The following is an 18,023-nucleotide window of genomic DNA, read 5'->3' as shown; positions in this document are numbered from 1 at the left end:
TTCCCCTGATGTCACTAGTCACATGTATTGCTTTTAGGAAATTTGAGAGCACATGATGCTAGAAAATCCTCTAGAAATTAATTAAATAGATCATAGTCCACAAACTGGCCACAGACACCTGGAAATTGGACTGTTGTTTTATTATCTATATTTTCTATAATAATTTATAGTAAATTTTGTGATGATGGAGGTAATTTTTATTATATGACGCATGGATTTTTAAAAGACAAAAATGCTTCCAACATTACAAGATCAGAGTACTTCTTCTATGAAGAAAGGCTGAGATAGTTGGAATTATTCATCTTAGAGAAGAGAAGGCACTGGGCAAACCATATTGTGGCCTTTCAGTACCTGAAGGGAGTCTACAAGAAATCAGTAGAGGGATGTTTTGCAAGGGTACACAGTCATATGAACAAAGGGAATGGCTTTGAACTGAAGGAGGGTAGATTTAGATTAGATATGAGGAAGCAGTTCTTCCCTCTGAGGGTGTTGAGGCTCTGGCAGAGGTTGCTCAGAAAATCTGTGGATGCTCCTTCCCTGAAAGTGTTCAAGGTCAGGCTGAATGGGGCTTGAAGCAGCCTGGTCTAGTGGAAGGTGTCCCTGCTTATGGTTTTTTATGGTAACATATAGCAAATGTGGCATTTTAAAGTATCTTTTTACTTGAGGAATTATGCATTGAAATGAGTATGGGATGATGCTTCTGGGAGTACATCCCATGCCACAGTGTTAGATGCTTGAGGTTGGCTGTGCCAGGAATTGTAGAGGCTGGTGGCTTATTCAGTATGTAAATCATGACAGATTATTGTTACTTTGTCTGACATCTCTGAACATTGAGATCAACATTTATCTCTAATGAATTCTTGGCCCAAAAATTGTCTGGAGCCTTACCTTTTAAGCTGCAATTCTAGAAAATAAGAAGGATGAGTGAACCTCTGAGTTAATTGTTATGCCAACATTTTCATCCAAAGTATTTGTAAGTGGTAAACTGTGAAATCCTACACTAATTATTTGTTGGCTTTTTTTTATTTGTTTGTTTTCTAAACAGAACTGAACTGAAGTTTACCCGAAAAGCTGCTTATGTGAGATATTTCAACAGCTCAGCCTTCTTCTTCTCTGGCTTTTTTGTGGTGTTCCTAGCTGTGCTTCCGTATGCTGTGATGAAAGGAATTATTCTCCGAAAAATATTTACCACCATTTCCTTCTGCATTGTTCTACGAATGACAGTGACCAGGCAGTTTCCCGGCTCTGTACAGACCTGGTATGACTCTGTTGGAGCAATAAACAAAATACAGGTAGGCTACATGGACTAAAATCTTCCCGAGTACGTCAGCTAATTCTTTATATTGTGTTATCTTGTCAGCTGATCAGCAAAAGCATACAGCATTTATGCAGACTTTTTGAATATGTGTTGCTTTGACTAAACACCATGAAGTGTCATTATAAATCTTGATTTTGTTCCCCAGGCAGCATAACCACACAAGTCTCATGCTATTTGCTTGCTACTTTTTTTTTGGAAACAGTGACATTTAGCTAGTTATTCTCATTGCAGAACAAGAAACTTAATGAAATCCTGACTTGTGGTTCTTAAGAGATGTTTTTCCTTCAGAAAAGGAAGTTCAAAATTAGTATGTGTTTTATATAGCATGGCTTCCAGGAGCTGCAGTCACAGATCTTCTAGTTTTCTGGGTATTAGTGGTAACAGCAGCAGGAGAACATGCATTTTACCCAAATGTGCATCTCATTCATTATGAGTAGAAAACATAATTAAGGAACCAGTCAAATAATTATTACCCACCTTACCTACTGAGATCAATTGCTCATGTACCAGCATGAGAGGCTTATCTGCAGAGTAAAATCAGGGTGGATTCTCATTAACTTTGTCTTTATCTGCTGTTCTGAAATTACTCCCTAGGAAGAGAATTCTTACACTGTTTTGGGGTGAAATCTTAGACCTTTTTCATTGCATATTTATAGATGTGGTTTTTTTTGTAGAGCACAAAATTTATTATTTCTAGTGTGATAAAAATAACTAATATAGAACCTAAAGATCTTAATCAGATGTCTGAAGCTCAGTCTAGAATAAGAAGTAGGTGTAGGATTTTTATGATTTTCAACTGGGCAGGAAATTCAAGAAATCTAGCCATAAACCATCCAAATTGATATTCAGAAGGCTGCTTTTTTAGGTCCCATTATGGGCTTTCTTTGTGCTCTCAGATTCCCTAGGCATTAGTGGAAGTATCCTGTCTGTCCTGTTTCCTGGAAGAGTGTGTTCAATGCCCTGGACACTGTCACAGAACTGGCAAGCCCAGTTATCACAATGTTGCCCTCACTTCACTGAATGCTTGTCTTTGGAGATATTAGCAAATGGGTGCTCCAGAATCCATAAATAATCATCTGTTTGTGGCAGGTTCAGTATAGTCCCCACAGACAATCAGGACAGAATCCCAGAACACCAAAGCCCTAGTCTTTGAAACTAGTCTTAAGAAACATAAATAAAAATAATAAACCACTCATACATCTCCGATTTAATTTCCACATCAGTTTAGAAAGTTGACTGGGCCAGGTATATCCCCTGGGTTATTGTATTTTCACATGTTTTTTAGACCCCTGATATTCCAGAATCAGAGTATTCTCTCTGACTATCACTGATCCAGGAACTCCATTGGATGACCCCTTTGTTAGGAAAGCGTAGCTATAATTTTCTTTTTTTTTTTTTCGTAAACCATGTGTGTCATGGCTTCAAGTTTTTCAGTTCCTGCTCTTTCAATCAGTTGCTAAATTGTTATGCCAACCAGGCCCTTCTTCCTGTTCTACTTGGAAAATTTGCAAGTGTACTGTTGAGAACTGATTTCCCCATGAGTCTGCTTAGTTTTTTCCATTATATTACCCATGTAGATTTATTTGCTTCCACACATAACATTAAAAAGTAGAATTTGGAGGAGACAATACCTACAGACCATATAATCTTCATAAAATAATGGAATAGAGAAGCTGTCTTTCCTACATTAGCATAGGCTTATTCTTATTTCCTAATGCAATCCCAGAAGGTACCACAAGCACTGGGTTGCTGACTTGTGTCATTTGAAATTACACTACATCAATGCTGCACTTGCCAGGATCATTGTCTGCCTCTTATTTTTGTTGGTAGAGAGATCATTCCAACTCTTTTAAACTCTTGCAATTTTGGAAAAGGTAGATACCAGCATATAGCTGCTTTGTTTCACTGTTTATCAGAGTGTAACCTTCTACATCTTACTCCAAAATCAAAGCTTTGTTTGAGAATGGTCAAACTCAGAGGGGTGATATTACCAGTTACAAGTCCTGATGAAAGCAAAACAAGTGCCAAGTTTTGATATTATTTTTAAATCTGAAACAAATACCTTTATGGCCATGTTTTCACTAGTAATTAAAGAATTGGTAGTTTCAAAAACACTTCCTTCTGCACCCAAAAATGTTGTATAATTTATATTTATGCCTCTTAACTGAAAGCGCCGTAATGCAAAAGTGCCACCAGACATATTAGTGCTCCATGTAGGCAAATATGAACTGTTTTGTGTGATATGACCTTGTCCCTTACTGTTTCATCTGCTTTCATGGTGTTTCTAGGAATTCTTGCTGAAAAAAGAATATAAAGCTCTGGAGTATAATCTAACAACCACTGGGGTTGAGCTGGACAAAGTAACAGCTTTTTGGGATGAGGTTGGTACTTTTATCCAAACTATAGTAAAACACAGATTTTAATTTTTTTTTAATATTTGCCATGATGCTCTCTAGAAGGAGCAGACTATACTTTTACATTTTAACTAACTTCACCTCTCAGCAGGTTAGGAATACTTGACAAGTAATTAATGCTAGATACCAAATTATCCACAGTTGAGAAACTTTGGAAGAAACCTGTTAATAAGTGTTAAGGCCTGTAATAAGTAGTTATTATTGACTTAGGTGAGCCTGAAAAGAGGATCAGCCTATGGCATGTATAAAGTTGGAAAGCAGTTCTATAATAAGCAAATTATTTGTGTCCAATACAATATATATATATATCTATTTATCCAATAAGCAAATTTTGGCACGAGTCCAATACATACAATTAAAAAGTATATTTGAGAATATAATGAGTATTTTATTGATAGGTACAGTAACATGAGAAAAGTAAGTTCATATATTTTCATAAATCCATAGTGTGAAATACATCTCTGCATATGCATATTTTATTTATTTTTTATGTACATCAAATACATATCCATGTATGTTGCAGGGAATTGGAGAGCTGTTTGTAAAAGCAAACCAGGAAAACAACAACAGCAAAGCTCCTAGCACTGACAGCAATCTCTTCTTCAGTAATTTTCCCCTTCATGCCTCTCCTGTTCTTCAAGATATAAATTTCAAGATGGAGAAGGGACAGCTATTAGCTGTTTCTGGATCTACTGGAGCAGGCAAGGTATTTGTTTCTGCTGGTTCAAAAAGAGTTTGAATAACTATCAGGAATAATATTGTGGTGTTACCTGTATTTGTTACCTGCATTTTTACTGTGTTCTTGCTATCCTGGGCTTGCTGCAGAAATGATGGTCGCAGGAAAAAGTATGGATAAATCTGCAAGTTTTACTAAAACAGTTACTTGAACTTTTATGCTATGGCCAAGATGAGATAGAGTTTGCTGGATTTTCTTTTTGTAGTAGAAGGTTACAGAATTATAAGGAAATAACAATTTAATGACAAAATGTTTTTCGTTGGAAGTCAAATGAAATTTCACAGGAGTAATGCAAACTGAAGTCTAAAGTTAGGGCTCACGGGGAGTATGTCCCTGCCATAAAAAAAAAAAGAAAAGAAGAATATAGATTATATATTCTGACAGCTCAGTGTGTTACACAGCATTTTTTCCCTGCCTTGCTAACATTTTCAGAAAAAACCTGAACACAAGATGGTTTGTAACCTGACAAGGCCGACAGGAATATAGCCAGGTATATGTGCCTGGGACATGTGGTGCACCTGATCACTTAGCTCTGGTTCCTATAGAGCCACACTTGGGCTTCCTGAGACCTATGTGAAAGCCTGGGGAAATGCTGCAGAAACTGGTGGTTTTCTGTGAAAAGTTGTGGTTTAGATTATTCATCATTTTACAACCCCAAAATGTTATCAATACATTTAATTTGCAGATGACACATCAAATTAACATCATTATTATAAAATGAGTTGAACTGTGATATTCTTGTTCACTTTGAACAGCAAGTCATTATATGAGTCTTGATGAGTCTTTCATTTTCACTGTTTTTTTTGAGGAGATGTGTAAGTTAAAACAGATGTTCATTATGCTTCTTCTGTTTAATAAATTACAGGTGAAAATATTATGATTTCTTTTACTTGCATGGGGCAAAATCTTTGGTCTGTTGGAGTCAATGACAAAGGACCCATTAATTTCAGTATGACCAAGGCTTCTTAATTTTCACCAGTGATCCCCACAAGAGAGAGCAAGGGTCTCAGGACATGAGATTGTCCTCAAGATATTGTGATAAGGAGCATTTTAGTGTGATACTTTTGAATTAACAGAATAGTTAATCTATTGCTGTTGCTAACGTTGGTAATTGTAATATAGAAATGTGAACTAGAAAATGCTGAAGGATGTACATATATTTCCTTTATTCTGCTAAATAGGAAATTGAGGAAAATTCAGATTACACTGAACAATCTATGTGAGTATATGCATACAAAAATTTGTACTTTCCAAGGCAATAAAAACAAAAGTCTTACATTAACTCAAGAAGTTAATATTATAGAAGTAAAAAAATAAGGTTCACCTCCCACCTGCCAGCCAAAAAATACTGCCCTTCCTTTACACCTTCTTAATGTAAGAGTTCCTTCATGGTGCTTGAGGCTTTTACTGTGTATTCCAAGAATTGTCAGGCCCATGAAATACGCTGCACTATTTTATCTATATTAAGTATTTAATCTATAACAAGTATGGAGCATGACATCAGCTCTTTAATATTGCTTCAATATTAGATAGCGCTTGTTTCGGTTTTGTTTTTTAATTTGTGTCATGCGGCACAAGATGCAGTGGTTTGACATCCAGTGCACAAAAGATACCAAACAGCTGTCCTTTGCAAGATTGGGAACTTCTTACTCAGCATTTTGGAAAAGGCACAATCTGGTATTAGGGAAGGAATCTCATGAGACTCCCTCGGTATATTGTATAACTGGTAAAAGGATCTCTTGGCTTGACAGCATGAAACTGTGGTTTACACAGATTTTTTAGATCTTTGGCTGTTACGTCCCGACTTTGTTGACTGTTTATTAGTGCTAAGAACACCACTGCAATTCCTCTGTAACATATTTTTCCGTGTATTTCTCAATTCTATTCTTTGATCTAGTAGCCAATGATGTGTGACAAGGTTACTACAAGCTACTGATTAACTTTGAAATTATAACATGTCAGTACTGAAATTGCAATCAATTCTTTTATGAAGGGACATAGTAAATATACTTAGGTCATGCATTCACGTAAATGAGTTGACAGTTACAGAGGAAAATTCAGATCATACTGAGCAATTGTATATACTTACACAAAGAAATTGCATTTTCCAAGTCAATACAGGAAAAATATTTATAAGCACTAGCAAAATTATAAACATGAATTATGTTGTACAAAGAACAAACAAAATAGACACTGATAAAGGGAAAAATCAAATAGAATTCTCTATAAACACTAGTACATTATGTCTGTATATGTTTCACAGATAGATTTTTACCTTGCAAAATTATTGATAGCTTCATTAAAATGACATTTGCAACAGCATGCCTTTTTTACAAGATATCTTGCACAATTTTTATCATTTAATAAGTTTCTCTTATATTAGAGGCCTTTCAGAGTCATGCATATCATGAAAATCTCCACTAACTGCAGTTTGCAATAAATCGGTCCTTACAGTGACACTCTTGATGAGACAAATGTGCCATTAAAGTGGCTTAGCAGAGTAACTCTCACTTTGTTCAACATATCTTCTTGTTGCACAGATCTCTGGTATATTAATGCAACTGTTAATGTTTTTTCAGACTTCTCTTCTGATGTTGATAATGGGAGAGTTGGAGCCTTCGCAGGGTAAAATTAAACACAGTGGAAGGATATCCTTTTCACCTCAAGTCTCCTGGATCATGCCTGGAACAATAAAAGAAAACATAATTTTTGGTGTATCCTATGATGAATACCGGTACAAGAGTGTCATCAAAGCCTGCCAACTAGAAGAGGTTAGTCATCTAGGACTTTTAAGACCTGTGACCCAACCTGAGTGAAAAACCCCAAAGCAAAGGTATAGGAAAGGGGCTTAAAGCAAGTTAGAAATTTCTGAGATTTATGGAACTCAGCCTGACATCACAATTTTGTGGAATTGCAAGTCATCTTGTTGCCAGCTGCTTGGGAGATACACTGACATTGATAGTTCTGGTAGTTTACCAGCTAAGTAAGCTGGCTCAGATATTACATGGTGCCTTCTCAGCCTTACTTGGTAGTTAAAAACCTGAGTAAATATACTGATGTTGAAGAAGTTATGTAAAAATATATTATTCCTAAATTTTTTTGTCATATTTCTTTCCACACAAAAAAGCTCTTCCTTACAGTTTTGGAAATAAGCCTGTTTTTCTCCTTTCTTTTGCACTTCAAAAATGGCTTCAGGGATAACTGGAATTTTGTGGCAGAAATCTGAATTATTTAGTAAAAAATCTTGACTAAATTTGGGATTTTTTCTATGTATGCACCAGAAGTTTTTACACTGGAAATAATTGCAGGATCGATCCTTGTGACATGTAGCCTACAATGAGTACAATCACATTAAAATGTCCTTGTACGTGTTTGATGTTGACAGAGGGTAGTATAGGGAAATATATTTAACACATTGCAAGATACAAAAGGAGCCAGCATTCGAGATATTTGCAAAATTTGCTATGCCTTAAAATTTTGCTGGATAATATACAAATAAAAACAGTAAATATTTAACTGTGAATGAATAGGATTTTTTTTTGGCCACATAGTGAAACATAATTTTCCTTAGCACCAGTCAAGCAAGAAAGCATAGTTCAGTCTGTTTAAAAAAGATAAGGTTACTAATGCATTTTATCTCAGAGCAGAGTATAGCTAAACAATAAAGTAGTATTTCCCTGTTTCTGGCCATTTCAGCTGATTGTTTGGATTTTTGATTTGGTTTGCTGAAAATCTCTTTGGAGTCTCCTGAAGACAAGAGAATTAATAACTTTGTCAGGCTTTCTGTAGAGCTGTCCTTAACCCTAGATGTGAAAGTTGCAGTTAATGCCAAAGCTCCAAGAAACAGCTGGCTTCAGCGGTTCAAAAGTGCCCTTGCCCAAGAAGGCTTCCCCAAGCCAGGCCCTTGCTAGAGCAGCAGGTGTTTATTGGAGGCTCAGTTTCCCAGTGCTGGTGGGACAGCTTGGTGTCTCAGTGGCCGTGGGGTGGCTCAGGGTCTCAGTAGGCTGCAGCTCCTTTGTTCTCCAAGCAGGCTCGATCAAGCCAGCTTTGATCTGTGTTGGTGCAGCTCTGTGTAGAATGATATGCTTCACCTGCTAGCAGGGCTTATTATTTGAGATCAGGTTTGATACTTATACATTTTTTTTTCTCCTGGACTGAATAAATTTGGCTTGAAGAGAAGGCAGAATAGTCTGGAAGGAAGCCAAATGCATTACCTTATTGCTATTATTGTGCTTTCTTGTCTTGTTAGCTTTCATGTATTAGTTACCAAACTAATACTTAGTTACTCAGTATGGCAGATTGAAGAATGGATTTCAAATATTAATTCTCTGTTTATTCCCGAGCGCAACCCTTTAGGGGTTTATTATATTAGTGCTTTGCATTGGAATTTTTCTGTGTGTGTGTGTGTGTGTGTTTGTTTGTTCTAGTTCTTCAGAAAGGAGAAATCGGAGGAGTTTTGCCTGAGTTCACTCTGCCCCCTTCTCTGCAACCTTCCTAGTTAGTTATATATTCCACCTGAAAGGAGACCTCCTGAGTCCAGTTCTTATGAGAAGCCCTCAAGAAACCAAGGATTGGTGGTACAAGAGAGTTTATTTCCTTGTGCATATGGTCCAAGTCAGTTAATATAGAGCTCTTAACAATGGCTAAGTCAGATTTATTTCCAAGATCCATACTCACCAAAATGCTTTTGGAATACAAAGATGTCTTTGTATTAAATAATTTATATTAAAATATAGTAGGGTAAAAATTAATATGCCTGTGAAGTGCCCTTTTTACTTTGTAATTTCCACCATCCATCTAGAGAGGAAGCAAACTGAAGATCTAGTCCAAATTTGATGTCTTTTCCCCTTCTTTATTAGTGCAAATAAAATACTGCAGGTGACACTATGTGGGTTACATCATACCATTTATATGGGTTTGAGGTTTCCAGACACAGTGTCTGTTCTTGCCTGCAGCAGAACAGGATGCTGAAGACAGGTGATGTCATACAAGGTGCTCTCCAGTTTGTTTTATGTCTATAGAGATATGGAAATGATATTACAGAAGTGCAACTTAAATAATTTGATGTGCATGAGAATTTTCACAAAAGTCAGTGCTGCATGCTCCTGCCTGATTTTTTTATTTGCTATGCAGTTAATTTGCTAAGGAGGTATCGCTTACAGCCTCTTTAGAGCTGCTAAGTATGCAAAGTAAATTTATCTTGAAGTAACTATGAAAGATGGAAAGTGCAAATAAATATTTCCAAGAACTTTCCATATTTTTAGGTGTCCAAGAATAGAAATTTCCCTATATAGGAGATTTGATCGTTATTCAGAGTTTAGAATATGTCTTATGTCAGATTCTGTAAAATTGTAGAGAATGGCAAATCTGTTTATGTTAGCCATGACCTAAACAACAGGTTGCTTTGGTAGGTTTTTCTTGAATGGAAGAATTTTTTATGTTGTTCTAAAAGGTATTCTCACAGCTTTGCATTTTGTTCTATTTGTGTATGGAACCATCAAAAGGAAGGTTAAAAAGATGATTTCTTCTCCAGGTAATTTTGATTAATTACAAAGAATATTACTGAAAAGCAGTGAAACTAAGAAGAATAAAAGGATTTTATTTTATTTCTTTTATGAGCTTACATAAGTTTCTAAGAATTTAGAGCAGTGAAATGGAACAAGTAATTCAGGTAGCTACATTCGTACTTCCTTAACTCTCATAAGAGATTTCTCCCTTCAGCTTCTTAATCTTGATGCAACTCACCTACCCTCTAGTTGTGCCATTTTACTGTTCATGATGTACTGTGAAACAGATGACGAAGATTAAAAAGAAAATTGTTGTGCTGTATTGGAGATCTGCATACCTCATACATGCTATGCCAAGATAGTTTGACGAAGCGTGTTTGTGTAGGGCACAATGCACTAGGATGTCAGTCTGTGCCTGAGGTTACTAGCTTAATTAGTGTGTACATGTCTCTCAAGTACCCTTTTTTCTCATGCATAGCGTGGTTGTTGTCTCACCCAATGCCCTGACATTGCGTGTGTGACTGGGTGTGTGACTGATGGGCTGTCAGATGCAGGGACTTGTCCTACAGTCGATACAGTTCTGTGAGCCTACATGTGAGGAGCATGTGTTTTAATGGTGCTCCTGGGAGTGTAGTCCCACTTGATGAGACATGTGACAGCAGCAGAGTGTCACAGGTTTCATTCACGGCCCCTGGTCCTCACAGCTCTTCTCTGCAGCGTTCTCTGGCACATGGGGAGAGCAAGGGCAAGGGACGCCACAGTGCAACCCCGTCTGAGTGTCTGAGATCTGAGTTGTTGAAATGATCCAGAATGAACAATCATGTCCTCAGGGAGGACAGTTTGTCAGATCTAGGTACCACTCCTTCTCATAATTTCAGAATGCCACTGTACAGGTACGTAATACTGAAGAATCATGAGAAGGGGTCTCAATTGCATCTCCATGCATCAGTCAAAGTATGCCTAGGATACGTCTTAAACTTATCTTTTTATGTATATTTTTATGGTAGTATAGTGTGTTTTATATGTGTAAAATGATAAAGAACTTTGATCACAATTACATTTCTTGATTATATTTTTCCTTTGAGAGTAAGTGGGGCATCAGAGGAGTTAAAATCATGTTTTGCAATGTTGTTCTCATTACTGCAGTTTGTAAATGGGAAGAGATTAAGAGAAAAGCAGTAAAAGGTGAAAGAACAAAAAAGAGTGCTTTGGAGTTGAGATAAAGGGACGTAATTAAGAGTTTCATTAGTGTTCTTGATATCCAAGAGAAATGGTCTTACTGGCAAAAATTCTTTCTGGAAGCCTGGCACACACTGAAAATGACTACAATGAGACTTAAATTGTGTGTAAACATTGCTCGTATTTTTGTATGATGCTGAACTCAAGGGAATGTCAATACATTTAAATTACATGACACATTCTGCAAAATGTCACAGTATGAAATTTTCAAGATGTATAGGAAAAGGGCTATCTGTTCCTTCTCCACTACCTTCTTGCTCTCTTTTCCTTTTCTTGAGAAATAGTGATTATTTTAGCAAGCAAGAAAGCAGGTTGAGTGCCTAATTTAATATGCCTCTAAAATTAAAGTCTCAATAAGCAAATAAGGAAGTGAAGGTTTTAACCACCTAGGTTAAACCATTCCAGCACAGATCAGTAGTCCTTACCATTTGTCCTTTTTTTATAAGCTTTTTTGAAATTGATTATTTTAATGAGTACTTCTGAGTTTGCAGATATTACCTGAAATTTACTACGTCTGAAGTCTTACATTGGCATGCTATAACAGAGAGAAGACAAAATGTAATTGGTATGGGTTCTGAGCGCATTTTCTAAAGGCTGTCCCCATAGGCAAGTTTAAAGGTACTCAAAAAGTAAGATAAGGTGAATTGGTGCTGCCTCAGCAGCACTTCTGACAAAGTGGTTTACCCTTTTTATCAAGTACCTTTCATCACATTCATAATAAAAAATTTTAGCAAGAGAGTCTGAACTTTTGCCTAGCACACCAAGTTGAAGATCAAGTGTATTGTAAAAGCCACTGAGAAACATGAACTTCCTGAGGTTGTATGTCTGTGGAAACTTGCCACTAAATTTGAAGTAATTCTACAAGTGTGACTTCCCTAAGGATTGCATTAATTGGAGGTTGTATTAATGTAATGGCAGGGATTCATGAATATAAATGGAAATTTGTGGGATTTAATTTGTAGGCGGCATGTGGGTTTACAAAATACTTTTTACTCATGGTATGAAAAATGGAAAAGGAATGTGACTTCATTTTCAGATCATTAGGCTGAAAAATCAGTATTATTTCCCTAGTATATGCAGGGTATGGGATTTTTTTTTCGATTTTTCCACTTGATAAGTTCAACAGGAAAAACCTCTGGGCAGCTGAAACAGGAATTTTCTTGTTTAAATGCTGTTAACATTGAACAAACTCATCCTAAGAGAAGGCATTCTTCCAGTCAAGACTACAGAAGCAGGCCTGTTATAGTTATTTGTGTTTAAAAATAAACAAGCATCATATCACATTTGAGTGAGTCGAGTAGTTCATAAGTTTTGAAGCCATACTTCCATAACTTCTGGTTTTACCTTTTTGTTATGTGAGATAGATATTTTTCCATCTAGTTAATTCATTTGATCCTTCAATAGTTACCTAAGAGTCCATAAACACATAATGGCAAACTGCTTTTGAGAGATTACCACTCTCTAAGTGAACACATGCTCTGATTTGAGAGACACCAGCTGCTCATGAATGTAATGTTTAACATGGCATGCAAATAGAGGAAGTATTTCCATGTGAGATTGAATTTTATAGTAGTACTAATGAAGCTCGTGTCCTGATTCTGTAGGGTTTTGAGCTGGGTTTACCGAGAGTGCAGGAGATTAATTTTCATCTAATAACTAGATTTTGGAGAGATTAACTATAGAAAGAGACAGTCAATAGGCCAAGCCCAGGTTTGTGTTCCTGTGTGCTCAGTATCTCCTTGCAAAGGATGGTATCCACCCTGGGGGGAGGAGTTCAATGCAGTGTCAAGAATGTTCCAAAACAGGAAGACATCCTTGTATCCCATGTCATGTACTGCTCCAGCTCCTTTTATCTGTGCTGATTCTGGGCTGGTTTTTGTTTGGTTGTTTGGGTTTGTTTGGTTTGAGGTTTTTTTTTTTTTTTTAATTTTTATTTTTCCCCACATGACTAAATCAGTAGGTGTTGTGAAGTTATGTCAGTGAGCGAAATACTTTGTACTTTGTGCCATGGCTTTGAGCCTTGTTTTCACAAGGGAAATGGGCAGATTGCAAAGTGTGTGGAAGGGAGGAACAATAAAAGGTTCAAGTGTGGAACAGAGTGCTTTGTGGTACATAATTCTCTACAACAGAGTATTAAATGGTAGCTTGGTTATCTAATCAGGTACATGTCCATGGTATAAATTATGTGAAAGCAAGTGACTTAACTAATCTTCACAGCTGGGGAAAGCCACTGGCATGTCAAGGTGTTTATCACATCCTAATATAAACAGCTAAAAGAGCATAAATGTCTCTTTCAGGCAAAAAGTCCATGTAATATGTCACAGATTCACGATTCACAGAATATCCCGAGTTGGAAGGGACCCACAACGATCATCAAGACCAACTCTTAAGCCCGTCCAGGAACTGAACCCACAACCTTGGTGCTATTAACACCACATCAAAGCTCCCACTACCACTGCCGCATCTCAGACCTGTGGGCCCCAAAGCTGGACACCTTTGTGTTTCTTCCATCTCACACTGGTGTGATCCACTAGCCTACACAGACTCCTCTAACCAAAATTCTTATCTGTGACCCAAAATCACTGCCAGATCAGCTGTGAAGCTGCAGAAAATGAGTTTTCTAGGTGGACTGGAAGTTTAGAGGTTAGCACAGTCTCTTTATAGCAGGGGAACATCTCATTAGAGACAAACTCCCAAATGCACTGACTTCAAGAAGTTTATCAGTGATCACATAAATATGTGTAACAGGTCCCCCCTGCAATGTTCTCTGTTGATTTAATTTAGTTAAGAATCTGTTTCAGTCAAGACAGCTCTCCCCATCTCTTTCACTGTCTTTGGTACAGGGCTCTGGACTGATTACCTTGGATGTTGTCCTAACCTCTGTGTCTTTTCTGGAATCACATTTAATTCTCTTACCTGGCATTTAACCTACCCACATGCAGTGCACTGACTACTTCATGTTTCAAAAACCTGTTCCACAGAAATATTTTGACATAGAGAAAACAAGTTTTGCCAGCATTTGTGTGAGTTTTGGGTGAGCCTGACACTCCGTTCAAGGTCACAGACTGTTGCAAAAACAAAGCTTATGCTTTTGGATCATGGATCCTTCATAAATGGTTTTAACAAGAGCGTTGGATTACAGAATCACAGGAGAGAGAAGGGAGTTACATAAATAAAATAAAATAAAATAAAATAAAATAATCTTTTTTGAAATACTTAAATCTGTTTTTCTGGCTTAATTCCCAGGAAAATGAGGATTCAAGTATGCTCAGGTTGGTTACCTAAAAGCCAAGGTACAAGAAATTATTGAAAATTCTTCATCTTTTAAAAAATTGTAGAAATATTCTGTAGTAGGTATGAGTCTGAAACACACATCTTGGTTTGAAAACTTTAAAAATTCAAAATATGATGATGATGAAAAAAGGGGTACTTTGGTAGCAATGAGAGTAGGGGGATTTTCTGTGAACTGTGAAAATAAGCATAGGGAATATTAATGGCAATGAAGAAAAAGAAGAGGATAGAGATGACTGTAGAGGTGACTATAATAAAAAGAGAAGATAAATAGAGAACTGAAATAAAATGAAGATGAAATGCAGAGACTCAAGACTGCTGCCCTGTTCCATCAGTTTCGTGAATGTTTTGTCCTTTATGAGGGAAGGCAGAAGAGAGACAATAAAACCCCACCTAATTCAGGACAAATTTAAGCAAGGAAAAGAAGACACATCAATAAAATACTTAAGTTCTGTCATTACAACCGCTTGAGTAGCTTGAGTAACCTTGGACATATTAAGCAACACTTGGCTCTTAGAGACTGTTTTCTGTCATGCTTTATTATCTTCATTGTTGCTAATGATTTATCAAATGATTCTGATAACAATTAATCTATAGAAAAGACTTGGAGTGTGAAGTCCATTCTGAGGTTTTCTTTTTTAATAACAAAATCATGTTTCCTGTTCACCATGAAGCTATCCTGGCTGTTCTCTTCCTTACCAAGTCCAAAGGTACTATAAGGGCCATCCCTTGGCTGCTGAGGTAGATGAATATGGCATTTTCACAGCAAAAAATGCAAATAGCTATTAAAAAGGGTGTCTTCTCCTTGAGTGTGCAATGTGGGATTTTTTAGCTCCTATTAGAGCTTCATGTTAGAAGCATCCACAAAAGTAATTAAGGTCTGCAGGAACTGTAGGGGTTTTCAAATATGAATAGTTACCGATGCTCAATTTAAGCATTTAGAAATAAATATGCTAAAGAAAATCCAGTAGCTACTTCATATTTCATTAATATGCTGAGTTTTGTGCCATTCAGCATCATTACATTAGGTTTGTCCCTGGCTTGATTTCACTTCCTGCATAAAATGACAGCAAGGATGTATTTGGACCAGCCCTATGTACTTTTTTACAATAGGTCATGTGTGTTCCAACAAATAGCATTGTGTGTCTATTGGACTTCATTACTTTGTTTACGCCTTTGAAAGAAATTACTAAATATTTTTTAATTATTATAATTACAGCCTGAAAAGTTCTTTGTCTGTTTCATGCCATATATTATCTTGAGGTGAAGGGTAGAGAGAGCAGAAGGGGAACTCATTAAAAGTCTGATTAAAATTCCATGTTGACACACCTGCAAAGAAATATATCTGACTAAATCCCTCAACGTTTAAAGCAGTGGGAACCCTGGAATGAATTTCAGTAGAGCTGGGATTTTACCCTGTTTGCAAGAGAAGACATGCTGGGCCCAGTTCTTTGCCTGGGTTTTTTGGGATGGAGTGAAATCAGGAAACAGCAAAGGCACCATCACCATTACAGGCTGCAGTAGTGATAGAAATGGGAAGCAGCTTAAATCAGCTTAGAGATCTGCATGCTTAATCATGCAAACCCCTATGTTAATGTGAAAGTTACAGATGAGTAACACGACTCCTGCACACATAATGGGACCACAAGTGATCTGACCAGGTTGTCTCAAAGAAATGCCAAAAACATTTTATGCCAGAATTTCAAATGTTCTCTCTAAATGCTTCATTTAAAAGAGAAGGTGATTTTGTCACATTCAGAAAATTTTTCTTTAAAACTGTTGCTGGCACTGTTTTTCAATCTTCTGCATTCTTCATTACTCTTTCTGCAAATACTTGAGCTGTTGTGTTAATACCAAGCATTTGCTTGTGTGACTCCATTTACGAGACGGGGAAAAACTAATTAATGTGAGAATAATTTAAAAATCACCTGCAATAGATTTTACATACGTAAGAGCATCTTGACTTTAGGGTCAGAATCCTCTGAGTCAGGAAGTAAATGCTATTATCAAATTAAAGAGTTGTGAGAATCTCCCATTTCCTGAGAGACCAGGCAGTCAATTTCTAGCGCTTGAGCGGCTGGACCCTTCATCTGTCACTGTTCCAAATCTGAACAGCATTGTTCACTCTGTCCCTGAGGTCAGGGCAATTTGTAGGGGAGGAAGAAGGAAACATTTTTTGAAGGATATTTATTTATTTATTTATTTATTTATTTATTCTGTAAAACCTCAGAGGCCTGGAATGCCAACAGGCTGCCCAAGAGAGAGTGATCAACCTTAAAAATCACAGCAGGGGCCATCAAAATTGGATTGTATATTACTTTGTATGAAATATGAACTTACAGAGGGCTGCTCGGTTCAGAATCCCAGGCAGTACTGCCCTGAGAGTTCTTCGTGGGTCTCCCAGTCTGGAAGCCATAGGATTTCTGTGGGTGCTGCAGAGAGCATGCAGACAGCTGAGTTCCTGCTGGCCTCTTGGCCGCCTGCAGGATGAGACCCCAAAACAGGGTACCCCTTCCAGAGCACGGCCTGAAGATCGCTCTCAGAAGCTCAGGTTCTGAGGGATAATGCATGCCACCTTATTTTCCCCCAGAAGCTGCACTGAAAGGAAAATACGTGTGGTGCATGAGAACTGTAGCTGATTTTGTCTGGTGCCGGATGCCTCAGCCAGCTTCCTTGGCTGCAGGAGATCCCTGCCTTGGGAGCTGGAAGGTGTGCACAGGCAGTGTGGTGCTGCTGAGCAGTGAGCACAGGCACTGGGAGCTGCCGGCATAGTCAGGGATACCCACTCGATGCATGGCAAACTGCCCTGAAATTTTATTCCCAGGAAGCCTGGGTGCCATGAGGCACAGGAAGCTCATCCGGCCTCGGTTTCTGGGAAAAGTCCGCTGAAACTACATCTACCACAGTGATAGTGGTGTTGCTGTATTGGCTTACAGATGCAGGTTAGGTAAGGCTTGAAGGCAGAGTTAATATTTTTTGTTAAAGCAACTCTAAAAGTAGCAAACCTAGACAGCCTTCAGGAGCACCAGCCATTCTCCTTGTCTCCACTTCCATGAATTTCTGTGGTGTACACGGATCATCAATTTCTGTGCTAAATGCTCCCCTCAAGAAAATTTCTGGCTACCCTGCCAGTGGGACACAAGAGTGTCCTCTTCTTTCTGTGTCTCATATGAGAGGGAAATGGTATTTTCTGCTTTTAATCCTTTTAAAGATTAGTTTTTAATGCAGTCATGACTTCTAAATAACTTATAGCCCAAGCAGTGGAACTTGGTTCCCAAACTTTTTGCAAACCATGAGCATTCCTGGCTAGGAATGTTTGTCAAGCCTTTTTCCATGAACCTGCCTGAAGTGTGTATTTCTGTCAGTTTTGAAGGGCTCAGAAACAGAGCTTGCTTCTTGCTTTCCCTAACTTCAGCAGCAAGTGCATTTATCATTACTTGACAGAACAGTTGAGCAGTTAATGTCTTGGACTGACATTGTATGAAGGTACATTCCTTGCTTTTATGGAGATTAACTAT

At 37.6% G+C, this 18,023-nt stretch overlaps 1 protein-coding gene across 1 annotated transcript in view; it reads left to right on the top strand.

Moving 5' to 3' along the window:
- The window catches only part of CFTR (CF transmembrane conductance regulator), an 83,970-nt gene that overhangs the window by 22,737 nt on the left and 43,210 nt on the right, over positions 1-18,023 (top strand). The window contains exons 8-11 of the mRNA XM_062491074.1: positions 1,046-1,292; positions 3,607-3,699; positions 4,256-4,438; positions 7,048-7,239. Of these exons, the coding sequence (XP_062347058.1) occupies positions 1,046-1,292; positions 3,607-3,699; positions 4,256-4,438; positions 7,048-7,239 (715 nt within the window). The remainder of the gene's footprint in view (positions 1-1,045; positions 1,293-3,606; positions 3,700-4,255; positions 4,439-7,047; positions 7,240-18,023) is intronic.

This window comes from Cinclus cinclus, chromosome 4 (assembly GCF_963662255.1).
Source record: "Cinclus cinclus chromosome 4, bCinCin1.1, whole genome shotgun sequence".
In the NCBI taxonomy this organism is placed as follows: domain Eukaryota; kingdom Metazoa; phylum Chordata; class Aves; order Passeriformes; family Cinclidae; genus Cinclus; species Cinclus cinclus.
The sequence above is the reverse complement of the archived record's forward strand: the minus strand, read 5'-3'. Positions and strand labels throughout refer to the sequence as shown.